The sequence below is a fragment of the Fonsecaea multimorphosa genome (genome assembly GCF_000836435.1).
Source record: "Fonsecaea multimorphosa CBS 102226 unplaced genomic scaffold supercont1.18, whole genome shotgun sequence".
Taxonomy (NCBI): Eukaryota; Fungi; Ascomycota; class Eurotiomycetes; order Chaetothyriales; family Herpotrichiellaceae; genus Fonsecaea; species Fonsecaea multimorphosa.
In genome coordinates this window covers 167,724-193,036 of record NW_015971652.1, presented here as the reverse complement: position 1 = coordinate 193,036, position 25,313 = coordinate 167,724, and the positions used below count along the sequence as shown (strand labels likewise).

Sequence of the window (25,313 nt, the reverse complement as noted above, 5' to 3'; positions counted from 1 at the left end):
TCAGCCTTGTCGCCATAAACGGCAAGGCCGGCCACGTAATAACAATAAATAAAACATTATTATTGCAATGCGGGACCAACCCGTCCCGCATTCTTCCCACTTCCCCCTCGGGCCTCAAGCTCGAATCCATGCACCACTCTGCGGGTGCCCGAGATCTCTAGGGATGCCCGAGATCTCTAGAAATGGCGCGCGTTGCGAGGGTGGGATACGACGAGGCGTCCTAAAAGCCGAGCACGCTCGCCGGCACTTTCATACTCGCAGTAATATAAGCTCACTTGACTTTGTCTCGGGCGTGCTTCATCATGACCGCACGACAAGCGATACGGGGTTTTATATATTTATATATAGCGCTCGTTGAGACGCCCCAGAAGATACAGGGTAGAGTACGAATTACCTGGTGATTACCCCTGTCTTGTACCAACAAGGCCTCCAACACTACGTTTCTTTCCCAAAACCCAGTCCGCAGCCGGCATACTGTACGCAACTTGCAAACAATTAGAACCCCCCTACTCAAAATGGGAGGAACAGGAAAAATAGACGTGCACGCGCACGCAATCCCTCCACGCTACCGCGCCCACCTCATCGCGCACGGCCACTCGCACCCGGACGGCATGCCGTACATCCCAGCCTGGGAGCCGTCCTCGCACCTCTCCTTCATGGAGAAGATGGGCATCACCATGTCCATACTGAGTATAACTTCGCCGGGTACTTACTTGGCCGACGGAGATGATGAGGCGAATAGGAAGATCACGCGCGAGGCCAATGACGACTTGGCGGCGGTATGTAGGGAGTATCCGGACAAGTTCAGGTTCTTCGCGAGTCTGCCGTTGCCGAACATGCAAGGGGCGCTGGATGAGATTGATTATGTGCTTGATCGGAACAAAGAGCAAATGGGTCTTGGTCAAGGTAGCAAGATGTGCGTGGGATTCGTCATTCTGTCCAATGCTGCCGGCGTCTACCCCGGAGACAAGTCTCTGGCGCCGATATGGGAAAAGCTGAATCAACGCAAGGCGCTGGTCTTCGTCCATCCAACCAGTTGCCATTTGTGCCCATCCTCCGCTTCTGCAGATCACCGTGGTTCTGGAGAACCGCAAACCGCGTCCGTACCGACTAGTTCGCCAAATACGAGAAGAGCACTCTCTTCATACCACCCACTGCCTATCTTGCCAAATCCGATGTTGGAATTCCCCTTCGACACCACAAGGGCAGTGGCATCTTTGATCCTCAGCGGCACAATCCAGCGGCACCCAGAGGTCCGAATCATAATCCCCCATGCTGGCGCGGTGCTCCCGCCCTTGATCGCGCGGTTCGCAGCCGTATCATCGTTCATGGTGCAAGCGGCTGCGGCTACGGGCCAAGACGCTGGTGTCATCGCGGTTTCAGAACAGGAGGTCAAAGACATCCTGGCACGCCAGTGCTACTTTGATCTTTCCGGCACGCCTTTTCCGGACCATTTGAAGATGTTGCTTGTGGTCATGCCAGATGCTCAACGGATCCTGTATGGGACGGACTATCCGTTCACCCCTGGCAACGCCCTTGTTGCAGCAAAGGCAGCGCTGGATGGTGCTTTGATGCATTTCTTTCCAGGGGACAAAGCGGACAAGGTCATGAGGGAAAACGTCGAAAACATCCTGGGGCCGCGTGAGTAGAAAATTAGAAAAGTCCGGAACTCATGGACTGGTGAATATAGGGTCCCCCTAACAATCTGTGCAATGGGAAGAACGGCCGAATCAACGTCTTTAACCCGGAACTCGCGGACGGTGTAGCACGTTGTGGTTTCATTGCTTCGTCATATAGTGGAGGAAGCACGATATATTGGGACCAAAGCAACGATTGTTGAAGGCCTTGCCAGTGTTTCACGGTTTCCAAACCGGATGTTTAGAAGAATCCTTGTTTCTTTTGCCCGCCAGAGCATATGCATATGGTCCAACTCGACAGGTCATCCTCGATTCCGTTGCTTTATCCTGATTGATCATACATATATCTCGTCATTCATGATCTTTTTATGAGACATTGGCGGGATGTAGGGAGCTAGCTCATTGCATCGCCTGACTCTGTGTCTGGAGGGATTATACCATAGTTGTCCATGTCAGGCGCTATGCTGCCCGCAATTCGCCGCCTGGCTTCCTGCCTATCCTCCGTTGTAATGCTGCTCTCATCCTTTTTCATATCCGGCTTGTGTGGCTCGGCATCTGGCGAATGTCCAATGGACGTACCGGCACGGAGCTGAGTAGTAGAGTGTCAGTGGCCGTCACACGTAGGTGGCAATTTCGGCAATATAAACTTACCAATGTCTCCAGCGCTCCAAGGCTGTTATCGACCAGGTCTTTGTCGTATACCATTTTCCCCGGTTCGAAAAACAAGAGTATGGTGCTGCCGCCAAACTTGAAATAACCAAGCTCTTCGGCTCGTTTGACTCGCTCTCCGGGTTTGCGAGTAATAATCGTTGACCCAACCATCATTGCACCGATGCAGACATACATGACCCTGCCATGCGCTACAGTGTCGATGGGTACCAAAACTCTGATGTTCTCCCCATAGACATCCAATGCTGATCGAATAGCCATGGGATTGACCGTATAGTACTCGCCTTCAATGGCCTTTGGGGTTCCCAAGGTACCGTCGACCGGGACGTGGAAACGGTGATAATCTTGAGGAGCAAGTCTGAAAATACCCATGCTCCCGCCCTTGTATCGTTTCGCTTCTAGCGGGTACGCCTCGCCAAATAACTTCTCGAGCGAGTAGTCTCGGCCTTTGACCCAGATTCGTGTCGCTTCATCAATCGTATTGAACACAACGGAGCGACAATCTGCTGGGGAGACGATGATTTCAGGTCGGTCCGGTGCACTGCACGGCCGAGCGTTGGGTTTCAACGCGCGATAGAAGAATTCATTGAAATTCTTGAACTCGGAAGTTGGTAGTAGAACTTCAGACATGTCGAGCTGGTGAAACGCAATGAATCCAGGGATTTGCGCCACCGAGGCTGGGTCATCGAACTTCTTGCCCTGTTTAATTGATAATGAGCGGAGCATCTTTTTGATTCGTTTCTTTTCCATTTCACCAGCGCCCAAGCCCTTATAGAGCAAGCGGATGCCAATACGAACGTACACAGACATTCGTTCTTCGTTGATCTGCCCCGTGATCCGGTCCTGTACCAGAATATTCGCGCTGTTAGCGCCCAGCTTGTAGCCTCCGTAGCTGATCTTGGTGATGACCTTAGAGTACCACTTCCGCTGGGCTTGGCTTTGGGTCACGAAGCCACCCATCACCAAGTTGTTGACCTGCCTCCAATCCGAGCTGGCACAAGTGGCAATGTGGGTTATGATGTCGGCTTCGGTGCGCTTGTTCAGTTTCGGCTGGTGGCATATTGGACACTCCCGGATCTCGATGACGTGCTCTTCGTCCCCTTCGTCAGCAAGGTCATTTCCGAGCAGTTTTCCTTCCTCACCCGCAGCCCCGGTTGCTTCTTGTGTAATGCTCGGTACTTCATCGTTGTTGGGAGCCTTTTGGGGGATATCATCCTTGTGTGTCGAAGAGAATATTTCGGCGCTCTTGATCTTCTCGATCTGGGACTTCTTTTCGCCACTCTTTTGCAGCTGTTCCTCGAGACACATCACTGCTTGGTCGAAGGTCAAATCCACCTCTCCAACATCTTCGTTCTCGGCAGCGAATCTCTTGAAGAAGCCGTCAATGGTCGATTCTTTCAGAGTTGACCCCAGCGTATCAAGCATGGTGGTGAATTCAATTTTACTGATCCGCTTGCTGTCATCCACGTCATACTGCTTCAACATAGCTCTCCAGAACTGTTGCCTCAGCGCATTGTAAGGAAGATACCTTCCTCGGATGTGGAGCTCAGGGCTATGCTTGTCTTCCCATCGATCCTTGTTTTTGAGTTCCAATGGAATCACATACGGTATCATGGTCGGATCTTCTATCGGCTGAGCTGGTTGGGGGTCAGTGCCTGTGGGCACCTTCAGATTATTTCCGTTGCCGTCAGAAGGTATACTGGTTGGCGGTGGAGGACGACTGATGTCGTCACTGCTTGTGCTGTTGTTCGTGCTGGACAGTGATATCTGAGAGTCGTCTTTCTTCAACCCGGGTCTTGATAGCTTTGATAGACTATTGGCCGACGTGGTGCGTGACAAGGGTATGCGGAATCTACCCTTCTGCTGCATTGCCGGCGAATACTCTGGTGGCTCAGGAAGGTCATAGAGGCCAGTACCTGGATCCTCCTTGGGAGCAGATTGGATCATTTTCTGGAGGGGGAATGATGTCGAAGCCACAAAGTCGTTGCCAGACAAGCTGTCCCGATCGATCACACTGAACGTGAAGGAGTAGCCGACCTCATTGCGCTTGATCTGAAAGACCATTTTCTCATTGTACACCGGGTTCAGGTTGTGCCGAACCACTTTTGTTCGTAAGATCTTACGACCCAACGCAGTCACCACGAAGGGGTCCATATCGAAAGAGGTTCGGGTCATGTTTCGTTCAGGTGGTAGATCGATGATCTTGACAATCTCCAGGAAAATAATGCCATTGACATCGCTGTCTTCTGAAAGGAAGTTGTATGCTCTTGCCGCAATCGATCGGCGACGGAGACGGGCGAGTCTTCTCTTCTTGGCTCTCTTGTCAGCAGTTTCTGGTTTCTGCGGAGATTCGGTTTCGGTGACGGATTCCTCCTGATCCTCGCCAAGCTCGTCGAAGTCTTCGTCTCCCGCCAATTCATCAGCATTGGAGGAGATCCGGGACAATTCATCGTCCTCTTCTTCGGCTCCAAGATAGGCTTGAAACTTTTTGCGAATCTCATCCGGACTAGCAGACGGGTTCGCGGAGTCGACGAGAGAGAATTGCATGTACACTTCTCCGGAGACGTTGCTCTGTTTCTTGCTTGCTGGTCTCCGCGAGTTCAGCCTGTACCATTTGGGCTGGGTCTGGATCTGCCCATTGGTGAAAATATCTTCAATCGGGATATCAAACTCGCCCATGTAATCTTTGCCAAAGCGGTCTTTGTCCCAGCACATGCATTCAAGTAGGGGAACGCCTGTTAGAGGCATATCGAAGCATATCTTCCATTCCGGATTGAGAGTTCTTGCGATTGAGGGGGTAGACTGCTTTGCGTTGCCGAGGGTGACCACAAGATACTAAGATTGTTAAAGAGAGTCTGGCTTGAAAGGCAGGGGGCAGATACGTACAGGGTCAGAGGTGCCAGATCGATCCTTGGGTGCCAGATTTCTCGCCTGCAAAGACGGTGAGTGACTGCCAACATCTATTCCGATAGAGGACAGGTACCTTTATAACATAAACTTTGAGGATGAGTGGTTTCTGATCGACCAGGGCAACAGTGCTGTTGTTATTACTCCCAAGTCCCGGAGGACTGGGCCGTCTGCTGCCATTTCCACCAGGAGCAGCACCGCCGGCACCCTGATCTTTGTCCTTGTGTTTTATTCCTCCAAGTTGGCTGAGGCCTCTTGGAAGGGATATGTGCACCATGTTTGGTGTCTTTGAAGGAGGTAGAAATCGTCGGATGGTGTTGGTGGTGCCGACGCCGGTTTGACCATGCGTAGGAGTTAGGCTATCGGCGAGAGGGATTGAGGCTGAAACGGATGGATTGAAGCTGAAAGAGAAGGATTGAGGGGTTCGGGGCGGGACTCAAGTTGGAGGAATCGCACCCAGGGGTTGGGTCTCGATAGAAGCGCACAGACTCCTGTTGAGACTAAGGATCCGATGGGTGCCTGGGTAAGAAGTGAAACCAGTTTGGAATGTTTGCAAGTGTTGCTTCTGTATGGCGCAGGTTGTGTTGGGCCAGGTCACGTCGGTGGTCCTTTTCGAGAGGAGTTGTTGAAGTATTAATTACGAGGTGGAGGGTGCGAAGAGGAATGCGCCAGCTGCGTCCTGATTATGATGCCATAGTTTTTCTCACTAGTAGCAGGTACCAAAGAGGGGCAGTACGGAGGACCTCGTTACCTTCAGCGCTATCTCAGGGCTCAGTCGGAGTCAGGGCGAAGGCATGGCAGGGCAGGGTTTCTCTGCTCGTCTGCCACTTCCAAGCCCCCAAAAGCGCATACGTATGCAACTCACTAGCGTTCACGACCATCAACGTCGACGAATCGCTAGTTTGGCGATCTCTCGAACAATCGAACTTCTCGACTATGGCTAGTGAGCTTGAACCTTGGAACCGTCGTTCAGAAGGAAAGCTGATCATGGCCATTCAAGGACTCCCATGGTCACCTCTGCCCGCTCCACCCTCTCCTGAAGCCTGTCAGGCACCGGATCCTTCCCGATCCCTCGATCATCTGCTCGTCTGACCTTGAAACTTGGTTACAAGAGCATCACCACGGCACCTTGGTCCCAGGTGTATGCCCACCACGGCAACCAGAATGAAGTCAGACATCTGTTCGACTGCCAGGCAGAAGGTATTTGCATCGCTGGAAGGCAAAAGGAGGAGACACAAGAGATATCCCAATCGTACACAGAAGCGTGGTTATTCTGAAGCCTAAAGGGAAACCACGAAATGTCGCTCAGCCCGCCCAAGGATATCGGATCAGGAACATATCGCCAATGATACTTAGAACACAGTTGGCGTTTGAAAAGAAAGATCCTGTCCGCCCAGGAATCAAAGAGCCACCCACAGGGTATCAGGTCCAGCACAAAGTCACTCCCGCGCGAAAATGCAGATGCCCCGTAATCGACAGGACTCTGGACTTATACCATCCATCGAGTTGATTGGAACAATCATCGAGGGTAGGGATGGCTAATATATGCGCAATCTCTGGCGTGAGTCGGCCGTGAGGCCCTCTTTTCACCAATATGTTCTGTTCTTTCTCACGGGATTTTGCTGCTTGGGTGCTTTGGCCGGGTCGTTGGTCTTGCTCTTTGGGGGTGACGGAGTTGGTGTCGCCTCGTTGGGAGATAGGCTTTCTATATCTTTCTCACCCTGTTCGCATGAGCGACCACCGCCTTGAACGACGATGCGGAAGTCGTTGATGTATAATTCAACCTCGACAGGCCTTAAATCCAGCCCTCCATCTCTGATGATTGTGCTGGCAGGGGTTTGTTGCAGTGACGGCGTCGTGTCTATGCGAGGCCGGTGCACTGCCGTTGCAGAAGCCGATGAGTCTTGTAGAGCGAGGGCAGGGTGTGCCCGGGTGTGCGCAGAAGGACAGACATGTCAAGGAAGATTGCCTGTAGGTGCTCCCACGCAGCACCAGCATCACCGGGTCACATATGCGACTGTTTTGAGGTTTGTCTTTGACGTAGATAATGGTTCCGCAAGCAAGCCTCTCTGTGCTATTTCTGGCCAGATTGCCATTTACGAAAATAATTGCGGCTCCTGGTCCAGCATCTTTATCTAAGCCATCACCGTGGTTGGGAGGTCTAGCATTGTGAAAGTTAATTTGTAGTGGGCGAGTCGTTTCCTGTTGTACCATTTACAGGTCACGATGGCTGCACGCTTGTTGCTGCGACGCTTTTTGGAGATTAAGGTTTCGTAGATTGGTGTCAATGTGCTGCCATAAGTCATGCTTGCTGCTTTGTCTTGAGTAAGGTACGAAGCAGAGAGTGATGAAGGTGAGGAATATTCCCAAGAGAGTTTCGAAGCATGAGGCCTGAATATTCGCAGCATAGTCAAACGACTCATGAGAATAAAGACGTTTAAGGCTTCATGATGGGTAACAAAGCTTCAATTATCGTGGGAGCACTCCTTGTTGGCAATGATATCAAGCTCAGAGGCACTTTGGTATTCGCCCTGGTCTGTGTTCAGATTTTGACTCAGGCAGCGTTAATCCACCTCGTAGCCACAAGACCTATTTTCCGCACTGAATACTGCCAAAAGCTCTCTGCTGAGGCACGGATCTTCGTTCCAAGAAGATTGAGGGCATTGGATCATATGTCGTATTAGCCCACAGGCTTGATGGATAGTAGATGATATCTGACTGAACAGCTGAGAAATAGGCTGCTTAGGTAGGTTGCTGTTGCCGTGGCGTCACAACGAGAGACCTTTAGTTGCAGCGTTCTCAACGACCAGAGCTGTGAATAGTACAGACCACCCATCCAAATCAGTCGCAAATTCGAAGAGCTCTCCACCCTGTATGGCTCACCTCCTGGAACCCGGCGTACAACTTTCACGTTCCAGATGCCATTACGCATTGCTCTATGTCAACCAAACTAGAGTTCAGGCAACGCCGCCACAGCTGAGTGATGGTCGATGAACAGGACCGCGCAGTTGCGACCGGACCAGCGCAGCGGGCCTGCGATTGGAGGTCACTCTAGCTATCTGGGAGCGGTTGGTTCCAAGTTCCGTACATCGGAGGACCTCTTGCTCGAAATTGATTGAACATATTGTCTGCTTCGGTGGTGGCGGCCGCAAACGGTCGATTACATTTCTGAACAGAGACGTTAGCAGGGGCACCGGTCTATAGAGCATGGCATGGACTGTGGGCTTGTGACAGGATCTGGTTGCAAAACTGGACGAGACTTACCCAAGCCCAATACTTCGAATTGGCACTGCACACTTTGTTAGCATACACAGGCAACACAATGGAAAATAGATCGTGGACTTACTACCATACATAGTTTTCCGCGTTCTGAATTGCTAGCGAGTACCCTGTCTTCTTGTCTGCGGGAAACTTTGCAAGGCTGGCAGCATTGAACGGTCCGTAGGGATCTGGGAATGGACCGGGGATTATATAGTCGGCGATTTGCGGCCCGAATTGGTGTTCCTCAATGACCTGCATGTACGTAGGGATGCCTTTGAACAGCTCTGGCCACTAAAGGGCTTCCGTTAGCAGGCAGAAGCAGTGGGACAAGGGGAGATAGAGCAGGGGCACTTGCGTGGAACATCTCATGCAGCAGACTAGACCCTATCGTTCTCATGTCCCCAGTGTCTCTGTCTCCAAGTCCATCGCAGCTCCATCCGCTGGAGAAGCCTTCCCCTGTCGTTTTCTTTGCCCAGTCAGGTGGGTTCTCGGTAGTGGCTAGGTCGACACAAGTCTGCCAGTTGATGGCTTCCGGGCACATTCCCAGATACCCCGACACCTGGAGATAGGGCGATCCTCTTACAGCTGGATCGTTAGCTTCTCTTGGTGCTTTGCCATCATAGTTGAGGTAACCATTGACGCCTTGCATGTTACAACTGGCAAGGCTACCAATATCCCACGGACTCTGGGGGTAGTCGGTGAACGAAAGGAGCAGTTTGTCCCACACTGGCCCAAAGGACGCCTGCCAAGCGTCAGCCTCGTCTCCTGGATTGCACTTGCATTGTCGAAATCCACTATAACTCTTGTGCATTTGTGGTATCGAGCGTGATACGGACTTACCGCAGGATTTGTACTTTGCAGGAGAGCAAGCACCTCTTCTGGACTACCGGTGTTCATGGATGCGGGGATATTGGCGATCTTTCGGACTTTTGCATGGTCAGCTTATCGTTGAAAAGCGCAGCCAATTTTGGATTCAAGCAATCCTGGAGCACTTACACAAAGCTTGTACAAAATTGTAATCTTGTTTTTGGAAGTATCGCAAGAAAGCCTTGTGCCGTCGTTCTCAGTAGGATACTCCCAAGTCATGCAACACGTTGCTGCCACAATCTTACCGGGTCACAAGAATTCCCTGTCAGTACTACCACTCGCGCCAGAGTGATAGCGTCTTGGAAAGCCTGATCGACCACGCCCTTCCATGTCGGATAGTCGGCTTTGAACTTTGGATCTGTCTCGAAGTAATCTGGAAACCAGATATGTGGATAGGCTGCAAGACCAAACCTCAAGCTCAGGAGGTAGAGAAGGAGTGAGAAAAATATCATCCTGGCCGTGTCCCCAAGCCTGGAGACGTACAACAACGAAGGAGGGATGAAGATGATGCTGTAGAAGGGGGCTCGTATGAAAAGAAAGCGGCCGCGGAGGAAAACGGCGAGATGAGAGCAAAGGCCTACAAGTTGTTGTCGCAAGCACAGCAGCAAAGGCAGCACAGTCGAATCGACTGTCACAAAGACAGGTCTTTCTGCGGATTAGTTGTGCCAGCCACCAGACATTTCAATTTCACTCTTGGTCATAGTGGCGGGGTGACAAAGAGTGACAGAGTGACAGTGAGTGACAGGGTGACAGAGCACGATAGACTAATAGCTGTGAGAAAGGTCAAGTTGATAGTAAAGTGATAGGTAGGTACAGGGTCCTTCTGCAAACGTTTCTTCATCTCCTGCTGTAATTGCCTCCACATGCTTCGACGAAGAAAGCCTTCAATATCACGTACATGTAGTGAAGGTGGACGGCAGTAGCTGCGTGCCTTAAGCATTGCTGTGAATCAAACCACAAAGTAAGAGGTGAAAAAATGGTGGTACAGACAGAGGCCAATGATAATGGCAATGCTCCAGGTATCTGAGTCCGGAATACTGGAAATCAATAGAGGTTTGCCATGTGTGTGGGAGGCAGCTTGACTGACCTTGTTCCCCGTACTCAACGGGGCGCGTTCTACACACGTGTCAGCTTGATGTAGCTAGTTCATCCATGACCAACGCGCTACTCAGTGAAGCCGACAAAAACCTGTGACCTGGGCTGGGAGCTTTGAGTGAAGCTGGTAATTCGCAACGATTGAAATGCAAACTTGCGGCCGAAACCCTGCTTGAACATCTTCGCCTACCATCTCCAACCTTATAGGATAATGCCGAGTGACAAGCTTGCATCTCTGCTCGAGGCTTCGCTTAAGGTGATTTCTGCCGCACTGACACCTTGAAGCCGAGGTGTTTCTGGAGTCTTGGTTTCTGACCTTTGAAAGTGGCGCCCCGTATGATCGAATGACTCGTGTTAGAGGTCTGAGCAGTGGAATGTCTTTCTGCAGTGGGTAAGCGGAAGATTCAGCTGCTATGCAATACTGGTACGCGGTATTCGTGCGATTCAATTTCTATCACCTGCCAAGTTGTTGGGGGGTTGAAGATCGTGATCATCAGGGATATATGTTTATTGTTCCTGGGTGGCGAGCTGGAGCAGGTTCGAATTCCGCCTTCGTCTCGCCGCCGGGCGAATGTCGCGGTGCATCACTCCCATTTGTACGAAGGCGCGCGATGCCTTGGGCCAGGAGATGGTCTGAGCATTGACGTGCTCTTGATAGACGCAACATGTCAGGGACTTAAACCCCTTAGTCGCCAAGCCAGGAGCCATAAAGGCCCGACTTACCACGCCCTGCGGCCGCCCTCTTCCTTGCTCGGTGCGAATTGCACTTTCTTTTCATGTCTATGATAGCTTTCAATACTCACAGACATCGTCCCCGTGCACAGACTTATTGTGACTCTAGCGGTTCATTGCAGATCTCTCACCATCGTGGTGTCGAAATGCGACGTGACTTCGTATTTATCGGTAGACATTGCTGAATGGGCTCATCTACCGCGAGCAGACATTTCGAGATGCATGACCCAAAGATCGAGAACAAGCGGTTCGGAGAAGCGGGCCCACCTGAACACGAAAATATACCCCAGGATTGACGGCTTGGGAAAGCGGAGACCCCGCAGATCGCCATGAAGACATCAGCTCGCTCAAATACTCTCGTATGCTGCTTGTTGGGTTGGTCTCTCCACCGGAACAATGTCGCCGTCCAGAGGGAGATGGAATTTGTAGTCTTTTAGTTTTGCCTATATTGCACTTTCGGAAGCGCAAAGTTTGAGGGCACCAGGCGAGGGACTGAAGGAGTTTGAGCACCGCATTTGGAGACGGCCCTTGTGCCGATTCGCTTGGTGAGCTCCGCTCTGCTTTCATCGAGGTAGTGACTGCTGGCAGGATAAGGGATTGCGGTGCAGGTCAAATTCGTTAGGGGCCCATCCTCTTCGATCTCAGGCCCGTCGAGTCGAATTCTCGGGCAAGTATTCTCCGGCAGTCCTCTCGACTTTCCGCTCCTCTTTCAGGGTATCGATGTTGTCCTCCTGGACGCTTTTGACAATTAGATGGGGAGAGTCTTTCTCTTCTAACACGATCCCGCCTCCTCTTGCCATCGACAGAAGCTCATGGCTGGCCTTTGTTCGCTTTCCAGTCTCTTTATTCCAAACCCAGCCTTCTTTTAACCACATCCAAGTAAGGTAGGCTCGTAATTCCTTATCCAAGGGAACCACCCTCTTCCACTCCGGCTCAAAGGTGTCGGGGTCCTCTGCTCCTTCACCGTTCCAACTCTTGGCGACGCCTCTCAGCTGATCCCGGCAAAACATGCGCCAACTGTCATGAGAGTAAGGTCCAAGTCCAGGCAGATGAGAAATCTCCCACGCCACACGCTCATCCCCGTCATCGAGGACTTCGTCTTGCTTGACATCTCGCCCGTCGCCTTTCAACGGATAATTGTGCTTCCTATAACGCATCCCGCGTGAAGGGGGTCTTTCGAGCCAGACTTTTGCCATTGCAACGCATTTTCTAGCCCGCTGATTCTGGAAACCTAGGCCGTAGATTATCGAAGTAATGTCGCTAACCTCGGCGTTAGCAAGATCTGCCGGCGTAGGGTATCGTGACATGAGTTGATAGAAGACAGGCATTGCACGCTCTCCAGGGGTTTTATTCAAGAAAATGGTAGCGATAAGGAGACGAAATGGGTCGTGAGCCAGCCTCTCTTGCATCAGGCCGAACCTATCGTGGGACAGAGGCGGGAATGGCAATGTCGCCAGGAACGTAGGTCGATGTTTATTTGCTTGCGGGAAGTAGGGCGACGTTGTTGACCTTCGGGGCTTCTTGGGTTTGATCTTGACTTCTCCGGTCCTGGGGCCAGCCGAAGGGGATTGAAGGAGTGGCAAAAATGGGTCAGGCCCGATATCATCTGGCACATCGGTGAGACTGGAGTCCGACGAGAGCTCATCGACATTGAGTCCATAGTAGACCCGGCCTTTGGCAGGCGTATCCGGCGGTGTGGCAACGACTGAAGCATTTCCAAAGTCTGCACCTATTGTCTGGTCGAGCATCTTGTCTTTGTCCATCAAATCATCGCCCTGCTGCTCATCTTTGGAGATCTCGTTCGTGAAATGCCTAGAGACATAGGTAACCTTGCGACGTGTACCAGCAGCTCTGCGTTTTCGGATTGCGTTTGCCGCTGGTCCAGCTTGATCCTTTTCCCGCGAGCATTCATCGTCAGCAATCATGCCCAGGTCATTGGTAGGAATGACTGGCAACTCGGCTTCTGAGAGTGGAGAAGAAGGTGGCGACAGCATTGTCGTACCAGAGGAGGTTAGCGCCGGAGTCGCCATCGTCAGTCGACTCGACGCGACGGATCGTCGGTGATTGTTTCAGAAGAGGAGAACAAGAACTTGGAGTTCCATAGGTACACCAGCGATCTGGCCATGCACTCAAGTCGTGGAATATCCTCATAATGCATTTGAATCCCTCTTCACCTTTACTACGAGTGAATGCATGCCGCACCGACTTGTGGGCGCGGCAAATTGTCACTAATTGGCATCCGTTTGGCACTGTATTCGACCCTCCAGACCCAAATGGCCAGCCTGCAATGGATCTCCTCAAGGTCCATCTGCCTCATGGCCGTCAACACTCGGGTTGAGCCCACCGACCTCTCTCTGGGTGCATCGTCTACGTCCAAGCATCGCTACTCGCCATCTGCCAGGGCAATGTTGGGGGAACCAATCACGATCGAAACGGGGCGTGCGAGGCGAGAGAGCTCCACAGCCCTTTGGCGCGCAATTTCAATCTGACTGCGACAGAGGCATTTCTGCCCTTTGCTGCTTGTGGACGAACATGACGCTTGAACAGGTTCTGAAAAGCTCTGACTGAGCAGCTGGAGAAGCCCCTTATACATCCGGTGGGCGACTGAACCACCCGAGTCGAGCCTCGCACACCGTCCCCTATTCCTTTCTACAGAAATTGAGCCCTAAACGGAGACCGAAGATGGGTGAAGCAGAAGAAGCACAAGTAGGAGAAATGGAAGAGACTGCAAGATCTACAATTCGGCGGAAACCTGTGCCCACAACTCTACCAACCCGAACCCCTGATAAGCCCGAAAGTCTCCTGAGCCGATGGAAGAACCTCTCGCGCAGGACGCGCATCATTGTCTTGGTCATCGTCCTTGCCATCATTGCCCTAATCATCGGACTCGCAGCAGGTCTTTCGACGCACCACCACAAGCAGAACCTCCCACTACCTTCGGGAAATGGTGGACCTTACACTGGCGACCTGACCTACTACGAGCCGGGTTTGGGAGCGTGCGGGCTCACGTCCACCGACAACGACAAGATTGTGGCCATCTCACACATTGTATTTGACGCAGTCAGTGTTGGCAGCGACCCAAATGCAAATCCATTGTGCGGCAAGAAGATCAGGGCGCGCAGGGACAACAAGAGCGTGGATTTGACTGTTGTAGACAGGTGCACGGGCTGTCAGCCGACGGATATCGATGTCACCATCAATACTTTTGCTGAGTTGGCCGACGTCGACCTTGGTAGAGTATTGGTAACTTGGAACTGGCTGGAAAATGTCCCGGCGGGAGCTCAACTTTAAAATATGCTGCGGTCATGGAAGGTGAGCATGCGACACTGCAAACAGCCTCAATGGAATACAGCACCAGCGCAGCGTTACGGGGAGGCGGCAATCTCTTCGAGACGAGGTTCGAGACGAGGTATACTCCGCCTTGAAGCACTTTCTCCTTCCCGCACTGGATGCAACGAACAAACAATTTCAAAGGAGATCCACGTCCGCAGTCGGACATCAGCGTCCCTCCATTGAACATTCATTATGTTTCCTAATCCTACCACTGTCGAGCCAGATCCTTTTATTCGACCTCGAGGGAAGGATTCAGAGAGCCAAACTCATCGGCGATGTCTATCGTGGCGCTAGCAGACGGACAGCAGTACGTTGAGTCCTCATCACGCTTCAAAATTTCGCTAACATCGTTCAAGGTCCAGCGTCACCCTCGATGTACTTCACGATGTCGCGGCGCGCAACAACATCAGAATTGCGTCCAAGGCAGACGAAGAAGCATACCTACTTGTCCTTCAATCAGCGGATATGACGGCTGCAAATGTCAACAGCCTGCCGGACTATGTCGATCCTCGACTCGAGCCTGTCCCTACCATCGGTGGACGAGAATATTGGAAACCCAAGAATAACAGCCACAATGCTTGGAGTCACCAAGCCAATATCGTTGCAGAAAAACCGCTATCGGACGTTCTCAAAGGTCGCAAGGTCATCATGAAAGATAACATGTCTGTTTATGGTCTGCCACATACCTGTGGAACTTTCCCTCAGTTGGTTTCCAAGGACGGAAAATACCCCATTGCAACGATCGACGCTCCAATCACAAGGAGATTGCTGGAGGCTGGAGCCACAATAGTAGGCACATCGACATGCGAAAACTATTCTCTGACGCCTATGTCCTATACTTCAGCCAACGGACCGGTCCACAACCCTTGGCTTCACGATTATAATACTGGCGGGAGTACTAGTGGAGGAGCATGTCTTCTTGCACTAGGGATCGCTCGAGCTGCTGGAGTACCTGGTCTGAATGAAGCTGGGGAAGACGTAGACCTGGCGATGGGTGGCGATCAGGCGGGGAGCATTCGACTTCCGTCTTCGTATTGCGGTGTCTATGGCCTTAAACCTACCCATGGACTAGTCCCGTATACTGGAATTGCTGGACTCCATCCAATGATCGACTATACAGGCCCAATGGCGCGGAAACTAGAAGATATAGCCACTCTACTTGAAGTCGTTGCCGGCTACGACGGCCTGGATACACGCATGACGCCGGAATCGCCGCTCCCGCAACACGTTGTTGATTATGCGAAGCAACTCGCTGCTGCGCAGAACCCGGGCAAAGGCCTCAAAGTTGGCATCATAACAGAGTCACTCAGTTCTCCAGGCACCCAGCCCGAAGTTGCAGAGACTGTGCGCTCCGCTGCATTGAAATACTTTGAGGCAAGCGGTGCGACAGTGTCTGAAGTTTCGATTCCTATGCATCTGCTCGGTCCCGCCATCTGGACAGCAGCGACAAGAACACATCTTGCCGGACTGGCCATCGGCGGCCGAGTACCCGACGCGCTCAGCCACAACATTCCACACCTGTCCCTGAGATGGCCTCCGGATCAAGAAATGTATGATCTACTGACCGTGGCCAACCCCGCAGTCATAAACATCATTTTCTGCGAGACCTTTTTGAAAGAAAAATTCGGCCCAGAAGTCCAGGCCAAGGCGCATCGTCATGTCTTGCAGTTAAGAGCGGCTTACGACAAGGCCTTGGAAGAATTTGATGTCCTTATTACCCCTACGACACCAACCGTTGCTCCCCCGCATCCTGACCTGCGAGCTGAGGTCGAGGGCGGAAGTACCGTCATGGACAAGATCAAATTGGCAGTTGGGGCGACCAACAATACCTGCCCATTCAACGCCACAGGCCATCCAGCGTTGAACGTCCCCTGTGGTTGGGCACCTGCACGGAACGGGCGCGGGATGCTCCCCGTCGGTATGCAGGTGATTGGCAAGAGATGGGATGATATTGCAGTGATGAAAGCTGCCAAAGCATTTGAATTGGGCGGAGGAGGTCTAGGCTCATGGCCTGGTCAGACGAAAACATGATAATGTGCTCTGGAAAAGCAGTTCTGTCCTGTCCACCGCGGTCTGCTGAGCCTGTGAGGCTAGAAACACCGATTCCGCGCTAGGACCAACACTGAGGACAGCCAACCCGATCTGAAACTCATAAGACCTTCAGGGTGTAAGCAACGGCCTCGGACGTCGGTGACGATATCACCCTCTGTTTTCACTTCTTTCAATGGTCAAAGACTGCGAATGCTTCGGATGGCCGAAATCGGGTCTATTTTCTCTCTCCCATTTCTCCACAGGTGGCTCTTCGAATCAATAGACGCTAATCGAGGTTCAGTGCCACAAGACTTGGGGCAGCCTTGCATCAGGGGAATCTCTCATAACAAGATGAGGCGGCCGGTTTGTCGGCTGTAGCAACCCCTTGTTCGTGTGTTTCAGGATTTCATTTCGGTCTTCAGCTCTACACTTGTGATTTGAATACCATCTGTCTCATCCTCACATACTTGACCCCTCTTCTCTATTTGTCTTGTTTTGCGTCTAAGAGCTACTGAGCAGCGGAACTTCAGGGCATTACCGATCATCATTTATTTCAACTTTTGTCAGCGTAACACCGACAAAGGCTATTCAGTATCAAGCCATGCTTCTCCCTGAGCGACCTAAAAGACCCTGGACTACAGATCACACGCTTCCAGTTTCGCAGAGGCTAATAGGCTTATGATTGACAGACCTCGTGTACCTACCTATATCCCATCCATTGGACTCGCTTGTTATCTCCCTTAGTCTTCGTTCTGTAGGTATTGCTCAGTGGGTCAATACCTTGAATTTCTCGTCCTCCAAGGCAGCGGCTTGCTTGGTACCGACTGGCATGCCGTTTCTCAAGTTACACCATCCCACGGCAGTGACTGCGTGCCACGACCGAGAAACCGGAACAGGCAGCACCCGGCTTCAGTGACTCGTGTGTCGTTTGTCTGGGGAAGAAGATTTGGCCAGCGCGGTCCTCAAATACCTCTTCATCAGACTGCCTCTTTTCAATCTTGTGCCCCCCAACTTCCTTGATCCATCATTTCCGTTCTCCGTCCATCCATCTTCTGCTCTTCTCAGCCCGTACTACTCACTGTTCCCGAGATCTCCAATGATGTTGTTCAGGAAATTGACTGTAAGCGCCGTTATTGGCATGGCTGTTGCGCAGGACTTGACCACCATACTCGCGAATACCCCCGAGCTGTCCAACCTGACCTCGTACCTCGCACTGTTTCCGGACCTCACGGCGAAACTGGCATCGCTGCAGAACATCACTGTCCTCGCACCCAACAACAATGCTTTTGCGAGGCTGGCACACTCGTCGGCAGGAGCTGCCCTGGTTCAGAACGATACCTCGGCGATCCAAGCACTGTTGACCTACCACGTTTTAGATGGAACCCACACCGATTTTAGCGACAAGCAGTTCGTCCCTACTCTACTGCAACCACCTCAGTTCACCAATGTGACTGGGGGTCAAGTTGTGGAAGCAACCTCCACCAAGAACCAGACTGCCTTTGTCTCAGGGTTGCTCAACAATGCGAGTGTCAGCAGCGGCCCCGTCAACTTCACTGGTGGCGTGGTTCACATTATTGACGACGTCTTGACTGTCCCGCAAAGCATTTCGGACACCGCAGCTCAACTCGATCTCTCCGCTGCCACCGGAGCTCTCACCAGCGCGAATCTGGTGACAACGGTCGACACTCTGTCTGATGTGACTTTGTTCGTCCCCAACAACGAAGCTTTCGAGGCGATCGGTTCCGCTCTGCCCAATCTGACCACACAGGGCTTGTCGTCGATCCTGCAGTATCATCTCGTTCAAGGTGTTGTCGGCTACAGCCCCCTGCTACAGAACGGCACGGTGAAAACGGTTCAGGGCAAAGACGTGACCATCACCATCGAGGATGGGGAGGTCTTCGTCAACAGCGCACGCGTGGTTGTACCAGACGTGCTCGTCGCGAACGGCGTGGTTCACGTCATTGACAATGTGCTGAACCCCAACAATACCACTGCGAGGCCCAACCCATCCCAAGTGTCCGGCTCGCCTGCATTCAGCGATGTTAGCTCTGCCAGCAATATCCCCTTCACTTCTGGTGTGCCGACGCCAACTAGCACCAGTGCCAACCAGTCAGCCACAGGTGCGAGAGCGACATCAAGTAGTAGTTCTGGAGCTGCGGCGCCTGCAAATACCGGGGCAATGGGTGCAGCGGCCTTAGTCGGCGGCGCTTTTCTAGTATTAAACATGTAGATGGCATGAACATTAGAGGGGAAACACAGGATGAGCATGACTGACCGGGGTCCAGCATGGGCCGAGCTCAGACAGAGAAATGTCTGGTGAGGGCAGATCGAAGGGATCGTGGGGATCTGAGTTTGCGCACCTGGACAATCAAGCGGTAGACACATGGCTTGCTTGCTGGCATGGGTTGTAGAGACATTATTGAAATCAAACAAGCGCTTAAAAAGATGTACTCAATAATATCCTGATTGAGATTGTCTACTCGATTTAATTATCTATTTTTGCTGGTGGAAGCCAAGGCGTGGGAATTGAGGAGGCACTGGCGGGCGCCTTGAATGTCCAATCAGGCTGCAGGCAGCCTTGCTATTTTCCCTGCCACCAGCAATTCGACCGACTGCGCCTCGACCACCAACGACATCATCGCAGATGGGGGCCTCATCCTTGGAAGAACCAAACCACAAAGTGACACGACACCCAAAGCCTGACAGTCGCACTGATCAAACTCAATTCCCTTCGCACGACTTGTCTCTCTCCTCCTCCGACAGCTACCCTTCGACATCACTGGCAAAAACATCTTCCCGTTCTTTCTGGTGACAGGTTCTCCTCCCCGCCAGCTTAAGCGCCCTGCCACTCCACAATAAATCGCCTTTGGGCACAAATGGTACCCAAGGCCTAAGCGCCTCGAAGTACTACCATCTGCGGCCGCACCATGCGACCTCCCGTCCAGCATCATGCCTTCCAAGATTCGAGATAATAGCGCCGAGCGGCGACGCGAGAAAAAGGAGTCGTCGCGATCAGAAAAGGACAGAAGAGAACGAGATCGAGAGCGAGACCGGGACCGAGAAAGAGATCGGGACAAAGATCGTGACCGAGACAGAGACAGAGAGAGGGACAGAGATAAGGACAAGGAAAAACATCGGTCTCATCATCGCAAAGCTTCTGTCCGAGAAAAGACATCCTCAAGGACATCCATCTCCCCGGTCAATGAAAAGAGGCGGTCCTCCATGCCGGGAAAAGTCGAAGATGTCCCCGTCAAATCGGACTCCAAGTCCAGCTTACCGTATCCTTCATTCTCCAGAGAACATAGCCGCGAAGCCGTTGGGTTGGCAGGTCACCCGGTCCTCAACGTCTTTACTCCTCCTGCGACCGATCTGAACGCTTCCAAGGACAAACTACCCTCGAGGCATTCTGCTGCTGCTGCGAATGATGCGCCGCCCAGTCCGCCGCTTACCGACAAGACCTCGGGGACGGCGAAATGGAAATCCAATATCGGCAGACCCGTGTCAGTCGAGACCATCCAGGAAGAAGAAAAAGGCTCTCAGACCGACGGAGACGTGAAGATCACGAGCAAGGCACGCCTTATACCAAAAACAAGGAGATCGAACGGCCATCTGCGCAGTTCTTCTGAATTGGGCACAGACAGTTCTCCGACCCGAAAACCGCGTGATACACCAACCACGCCGCTGAAGACGGTAACCCCGGTCTCGACAATCCCGGTTTCACAAAGGTCAGTCAGCCAACCCACCCGAACTGACTCTCCCGCGACCACCAACAGCGCAACCGAATCCGGCACGAACATCAGCTCCGAAGCGACCTCAATAGCCCCAGAGCAGCCTACAATTCAGCGGCCAGGCTCGAAAATCCCTCCCGCAGCGGTGTATCCAGATGGTCCAGCCGTCATCCTCCCCCAGTCAAGGGGTGTTACCCCAATGGAGGTGTTTATAGAAGACAGTGCCTCAGTCTTTACGGGGACGCCGGCGCCCATCTCACAGACTCCAGGACCTCCACCACCGCCTCCGGCGCCCATTCCGGTCACTGTGCCTAAGGTTGACTACCTGCTGCAGCATGGCGGACTAAACCAGTCGGTAACGAAAAATCTGCTGCTGGCAGGGAAGCCCATGGCGATACAACAGGCTCAATCGCCGAACCAACCATCCATTATGGTGGCAAATCTATTCGAACCTTACGTTGCGCTGCTTGACGATTTTGAAAAAGTCATGTCGAAGAACGGTTCTTTAGCCGTTGCCACTGGGTACCGCTCTGTTGCACGCCGACTGCTTGATCGCCTTGAAGCTGTGTTTGCTCGGGACATCTCGTCGGAAGCCTGTCAATGCCCAATGTGTGAATACGACCATGCCGAGGACGTGAGGGGTGTCAGCTGGGGCGAAGTCCTAGAACTGGTTTCTGGCAGAAAAGATCTCCCGAGTTGGCCACCTTTCGCGTTCACACAGTCGCCGGTGGGGTTAGGAATATCCCTGGAGTTTCGTGTGCCGATGCAGAAACTTGACATTGATGTGCCGGAAGAGTACAGAGAACACTATATCCGGCAGTCACGCAAGACGAAGCAAAGCGTGGACAAGTGGCTCAGCCGACAGAGCGATGACCCTAGTTCGCCTCCTGAGGAAGTCGATGAAGAAACGTTGACGTTTGCCATCTTGACACATCTGCCCGCCGAACAGAGGCCGACTTTCAAAATCTTGCTGGGTATCGTGGATCGGCCGATCGAACCTCCAAGACGTGTACCGACCCCTGAACTGGAGAAGCAGAATGGCGAGTCCGGCCCACCAAAGCCGACACCAACGCCGGCGCCCGCCCCTAGAGTCCGGCCTCCACACATCGCAGTGGCTGCGCAAGCGATTCAGAGGTTGTACCGGTTGGCGATGATGCCAAGAGATTCCGAGGCTGCTTTGTTCCTTCTCAACAACCCTTCATTGCACAACGCACTGGCCACCTTGGCCGCCATTTCCAACGACGAGTGGGATATCCTGATCTCTGGCCGCTTTGACGGATTCCTTAGAAGTGGTGCAGAGGACGTTCCTTTGCCCGAGCATGTTCCGTCAAGAGGTCCGACTCCATATCGGCCTCCCACAAGAGGTGCGACGCCTGGGTACGGCCCTCAAACTAATGCCACGGGCTACGGGTCTCGCCAGGCCAGCTACTCTCAGCCTTACCCTCACACTAATGTTATTCCCAATGCTCAATGTGGTGCGCCCATCGCGTTTGACGAGGAGACGGAGCTGGCCACCCTTGCAGAGATCGAACGCGACATCTACGCCGGGATGGAAGCTCTCGAAGATGCCTTCGAGGTCTTGCATAACAAGGCGGAAACCGTTCGTCGGGCCTTGCGAGAGCGGTCGGCTGGTTTGGCCGCCGCAGCGCAGCGAAGACGCGGCTCAGCGATGGGCGGCGGCATTGAGGTCCGCATGGATACCCCCGCGAGCGGCATCATGCCCAACGGGGAAAACGGGATGGGTTCCGGACGGTGGGATGCCGAAACTGACGATGGCCTCGGTGAGTGGGATGGTTTTGGGGAGATAGAGCCGGATGACTCGGCCAGCAATATCTCCAGTGCGCGGAGGAGAAGGCCAAAACGGAGAAATGAGAGGCGGACGCCGGCTTTGATCGAGGAAGAAGATGAGATGGAGGACGATGGAGTTAGCGAGGCAACAGGGAGTCCGAGGAAAAGATGACATGACACGACTGTTGATGTGAGATGAACGAGCTATGCATGCATGTGTTTGACTACCGAGGTTCCGCATCACGACCTGGAGGCGTGGCATGTCACCGTCGTTGCATATTCCTGGGTTGGGTTCTCTGGGCGTTTCAGCAGGCAGGCTATACAAATGGGCAATTTGAGATTCACAGAACAGAACATCAGATGGAGGGAGGTGGCTTTCGGATCGAGCTATATGAGACACATGCTGTGAGAAACAGGACGTGGAGATTTTCACTGACAGAATCGTGTGTCCATTGACATTCCCCTGTATCGTTCAGAGAGATATATACGTTGTGTGAGGCTGGAAGCTCGAACCCGTGTCTGGACAAAACCAATCGGAAGAATGCTGCGACATGCAAGGGGGAGGAAGAAAGTGGCTTTCCAAGAAAGAACCCCACGTCAAGACTTTGCAGTCAATGGAGGTGCATGGCCCATTCCTAAAGAAACAGACAGGCAGCCTCACCGCTTTCCCACCATTTGTTCGCCATTGTTGAAAAAAATCCAGCGCAACACTGCAGCGCGTTCCGCCCTTTTTCATTCCTTATTGCTTGCTCGGTTGGTGCCCACCGAGGGTAACACGGGCGCGAAATAGACGAGCGTAGACGAGCCAAAGAAGCAAATCTCCCTTCCCCCCCTTTACGCTTATCGCGAATCGGATCTCTCCAAGATGGAGACAGCAGCAGCAAGTCTCGTAGTCGAGAACGTGGCATCGGCCAGAGATTTGACCGAGTGTCTGAAACGGTGCAACTCGATGACAACGCTGCCGGTGGGCGCGGGGCGTCCCCATCACGTCCACGAATTCGAGATGGCCTACATCAAGCTCCACTTCTTGAAGTCCTGGCTCGGGGCCGTGGGAGTCACCGTGTATGCAACCGCCGCGGCCTCGCCGGGCGACCAGCGCGCGGCCCTGAGGTCGCAGTGGAACAGCCAGAAAGAGGTGGTGAGCGCAAGGCTGGACGGCATCCGCGGGCTGCTGCGCGACCCAACGAAGCTCCGCGAGCAATACGGCTTCGAGGTCGCCGTGCCTGCTTCCCGGGAAGTAGAAGACGAGACGATGCAGGCCATCGAGCCCGCGAGCCCCGCGCGCACTTCTTCTGCTGCCTCGTCGTCGCAGCCGCCACGGTCGTCGCCAGCAGCGGCGTGGTCGCTGCCCGAGCGCCACAAGGTTGTCAGCGCCCGCCTCGCGCAGCTCGACCACTATGTGGCTCTGCTCGAGGCGCTGCTTCAGCAGCTGGACACGGCCAACGAGGCGCGTCAGGTCGTCGAGATGATCCAGCGGGCGAACCGGGCGTTTCCCGACGCCGCGAACTTGGACGTGTTGCTTGAAGCTTCCACCCCAACAAACTCACACAGCTTCCCCGCGGCCACTACAGATGGCGCCACAGGCCCGCCCGGGGCTAGTGCGCAGCTGAGGCTAGCAAGCCATTCTTACAGACGAAACCGGCTTAAGGAGCAGGCCCAGGCCATCCTGGGAGACATTGGCTTCACGGATGAAAACGCCGCCAGGAGCGATTACAGAGAGAACGAACTCATTGGCAGTGCGCAGGCCGTCTTGGGCAACGTGGATGGCGCCTTTGCGTCCACTTTTTTCCGTAAAGCCGCCGCGGATTTAGAGACCAGCTAAAAGGAATTTGACCATATAATAGCAAGCAATATGGGCGAGAGAGTCTTGGAAAAGAGGGCAGCACACTTTGATACCTAGGTAGTTTTTGATGGACCATCCCTGTGCATGGAATGAAGATGCAAACACGATCCTGCGCCGTACTCGTCGTCCTTTGGGCATGAAGTACGAGCATTAATATGTAACCCGAGCGCTCCATTCCTAGTTGACGTCGGGGTGTACCCGGCCCTCCACCCAGATGAAGGCTTCACGGGTTGGTCTCCTCTGGTCTAAGGAGAAGAAGTGTCCAGTGCTCCAAAGTTTGGTTCAGAGCTTGACAAAACCCTGCTTATACTGGCTGCAGTATTGGTTCTCGTTTGTACAGGGAAAGGACAAACGGGGGCTTAACCCATCCTAATAGCCTTTTAACACACGACTGGCTCCTCATCTAACAGGTGTGGAGTCGAGAACGGTCCCGATCCTGCCTGGTATAGATATTGCAACGAACCATTGCTACTTACATACCTAGTATCTATGAACCCGAACATTCGACTGCTGGCGGGCCTTTGCCGTTCATCTGCGCACCTCAACAGCACCTGGGCAGGTACCAAAAGTCGCCTCGTGGTGACCTCAGCAGCGGGGTGAGTCATACTCCCTTATTTTTTCTCGTTGTGATTCCTCGCTCTGGGGTTGCTTCCCGGGCGAACATTTCGGAAAGTCCAATCAGCCGTGTAAAGCCGAGGGTTTATTATGTCAGAAGAACAGTTTACGCGGATGTGGCCAAATGCGAAACTGCTGAAAGAGTCCTGTCTGCACTGAAGGGCAGAAAAGGGAGATGGGTGATTGCGGACTTATTATAATAATAATCAAATCGGGAGGTCCAAGGACGCGGTTCTCGGTATTAGACAGTCGAATGTCGTCAGACCAACAACTAGGTACATAGTACTCCGTAGGTAGGGCCGTACCAATGCCCGCCTTGCCGGCTTCCGGATTTGAAGAGCTTATGGAGTAATTTAACGGCCGAATAAGCACAAACCCGCACCCGAGAAAATCGCGATCTCGGCCGTATAATCGTCCCGCGCGCAAGAGATCAAAGCCTGTCTGACCGCCTATCAAACCCATTCCCAAGACCTGTTGTTTTCTCGGGGCCCGAAGAAGAGTCATGAACAAAAAAAGAGAGAGCTAACTCGATTGTCGGAAAACCACGGTTCTGCTGATTTCATCCTCCACGGGCGTCCTCAGGGCCCAGAGACAAAACCCGCTCGGCTTCTACCTACTATTACTGTAGGATTATGGGCCGCCACTGTGTGACGGTGGCTTGCCGCGATCTTGTCCCGATCTGCATGTCAAATCCCTGCCTTGATTACTAGAGCGGTCACCTACACGTACGTCGGGCCTCTAGGACAGCACCTCTTCGCGGATAAAAGACTGGAGCGGGAAGCTTCCACGGGTACAGATCGCAAGGGG

General features: G+C 52.9%; 9 protein-coding genes across 9 annotated transcripts; 6 read left to right on the top strand and 3 right to left on the bottom strand.

Moving 5' to 3' along the window:
• Window positions 1-515: 515 nt before the first annotated feature.
• Z520_08219 (uncharacterized protein) lies at window positions 516-1,649 on the top strand (the record flags this gene model as incomplete). Its single annotated transcript, XM_016778716.1, has 1 exon — window positions 516-1,649. The coding sequence occupies one exon, from the start codon at window positions 516-518 to the stop codon at window positions 1,647-1,649; it is 1,134 nt and encodes a 377-aa protein (XP_016630087.1).
• A 382-nt stretch (window positions 1,650-2,031) lies between these two features.
• Window positions 2,032-5,490, bottom strand: Z520_08218 (uncharacterized protein; the record flags this gene model as incomplete). Its single annotated transcript, XM_016778715.1, has 4 exons — window positions 2,032-2,226; window positions 2,289-5,141; window positions 5,193-5,237; window positions 5,290-5,490. 4 exons carry the CDS (start codon window positions 5,488-5,490, stop codon window positions 2,032-2,034), a joined length of 3,294 nt encoding a protein of 1,097 aa, XP_016630086.1.
• A 2,774-nt stretch (window positions 5,491-8,264) lies between these two features.
• On the bottom strand, window positions 8,265-9,793 carry Z520_08217 (uncharacterized protein; the record flags this gene model as incomplete). Its single annotated transcript, XM_016778714.1, has 7 exons — window positions 8,265-8,381; window positions 8,478-8,502; window positions 8,560-8,765; window positions 9,058-9,216; window positions 9,315-9,400; window positions 9,471-9,522; window positions 9,587-9,793. 7 exons carry the CDS (start codon window positions 9,791-9,793, stop codon window positions 8,265-8,267), a joined length of 852 nt encoding a protein of 283 aa, XP_016630085.1.
• A 2,016-nt stretch (window positions 9,794-11,809) lies between these two features.
• Window positions 11,810-13,198, bottom strand: Z520_08216 (uncharacterized protein; the record flags this gene model as incomplete). The annotated part of the gene is made up of 1 exon (XM_016778713.1): window positions 11,810-13,198. The coding sequence occupies one exon, from the start codon at window positions 13,196-13,198 to the stop codon at window positions 11,810-11,812; it is 1,389 nt and encodes a 462-aa protein (XP_016630084.1).
• Window positions 13,199-13,850: 652 nt separating this feature from the next.
• Window positions 13,851-14,459, top strand: Z520_08215 (uncharacterized protein; the record flags this gene model as incomplete). Its single annotated transcript, XM_016778712.1, has 1 exon — window positions 13,851-14,459. The coding sequence occupies one exon, from the start codon at window positions 13,851-13,853 to the stop codon at window positions 14,457-14,459; it is 609 nt and encodes a 202-aa protein (XP_016630083.1).
• Window positions 14,460-14,776: 317 nt separating this feature from the next.
• Z520_08214 (uncharacterized protein) lies at window positions 14,777-16,532 on the top strand (the record flags this gene model as incomplete). The annotated part of the gene is made up of 2 exons (XM_016778711.1): window positions 14,777-14,808; window positions 14,858-16,532. The coding sequence occupies 2 exons, from the start codon at window positions 14,777-14,779 to the stop codon at window positions 16,530-16,532; spliced, it is 1,707 nt and encodes a 568-aa protein (XP_016630082.1).
• A 1,099-nt stretch (window positions 16,533-17,631) lies between these two features.
• On the top strand, window positions 17,632-18,762 carry Z520_08213 (uncharacterized protein; the record flags this gene model as incomplete). Its single annotated transcript, XM_016778710.1, has 1 exon — window positions 17,632-18,762. One exon carries the CDS (start codon window positions 17,632-17,634, stop codon window positions 18,760-18,762), a length of 1,131 nt encoding a protein of 376 aa, XP_016630081.1.
• Window positions 18,763-19,481: 719 nt separating this feature from the next.
• On the top strand, window positions 19,482-22,220 carry Z520_08212 (uncharacterized protein; the record flags this gene model as incomplete). Its single annotated transcript, XM_016778709.1, has 1 exon — window positions 19,482-22,220. The coding sequence occupies one exon, from the start codon at window positions 19,482-19,484 to the stop codon at window positions 22,218-22,220; it is 2,739 nt and encodes a 912-aa protein (XP_016630080.1).
• A 693-nt stretch (window positions 22,221-22,913) lies between these two features.
• Z520_08211 (uncharacterized protein) lies at window positions 22,914-23,870 on the top strand (the record flags this gene model as incomplete). The annotated part of the gene is made up of 1 exon (XM_016778708.1): window positions 22,914-23,870. The coding sequence occupies one exon, from the start codon at window positions 22,914-22,916 to the stop codon at window positions 23,868-23,870; it is 957 nt and encodes a 318-aa protein (XP_016630079.1).
• Window positions 23,871-25,313: the final 1,443 nt, after the last annotated feature.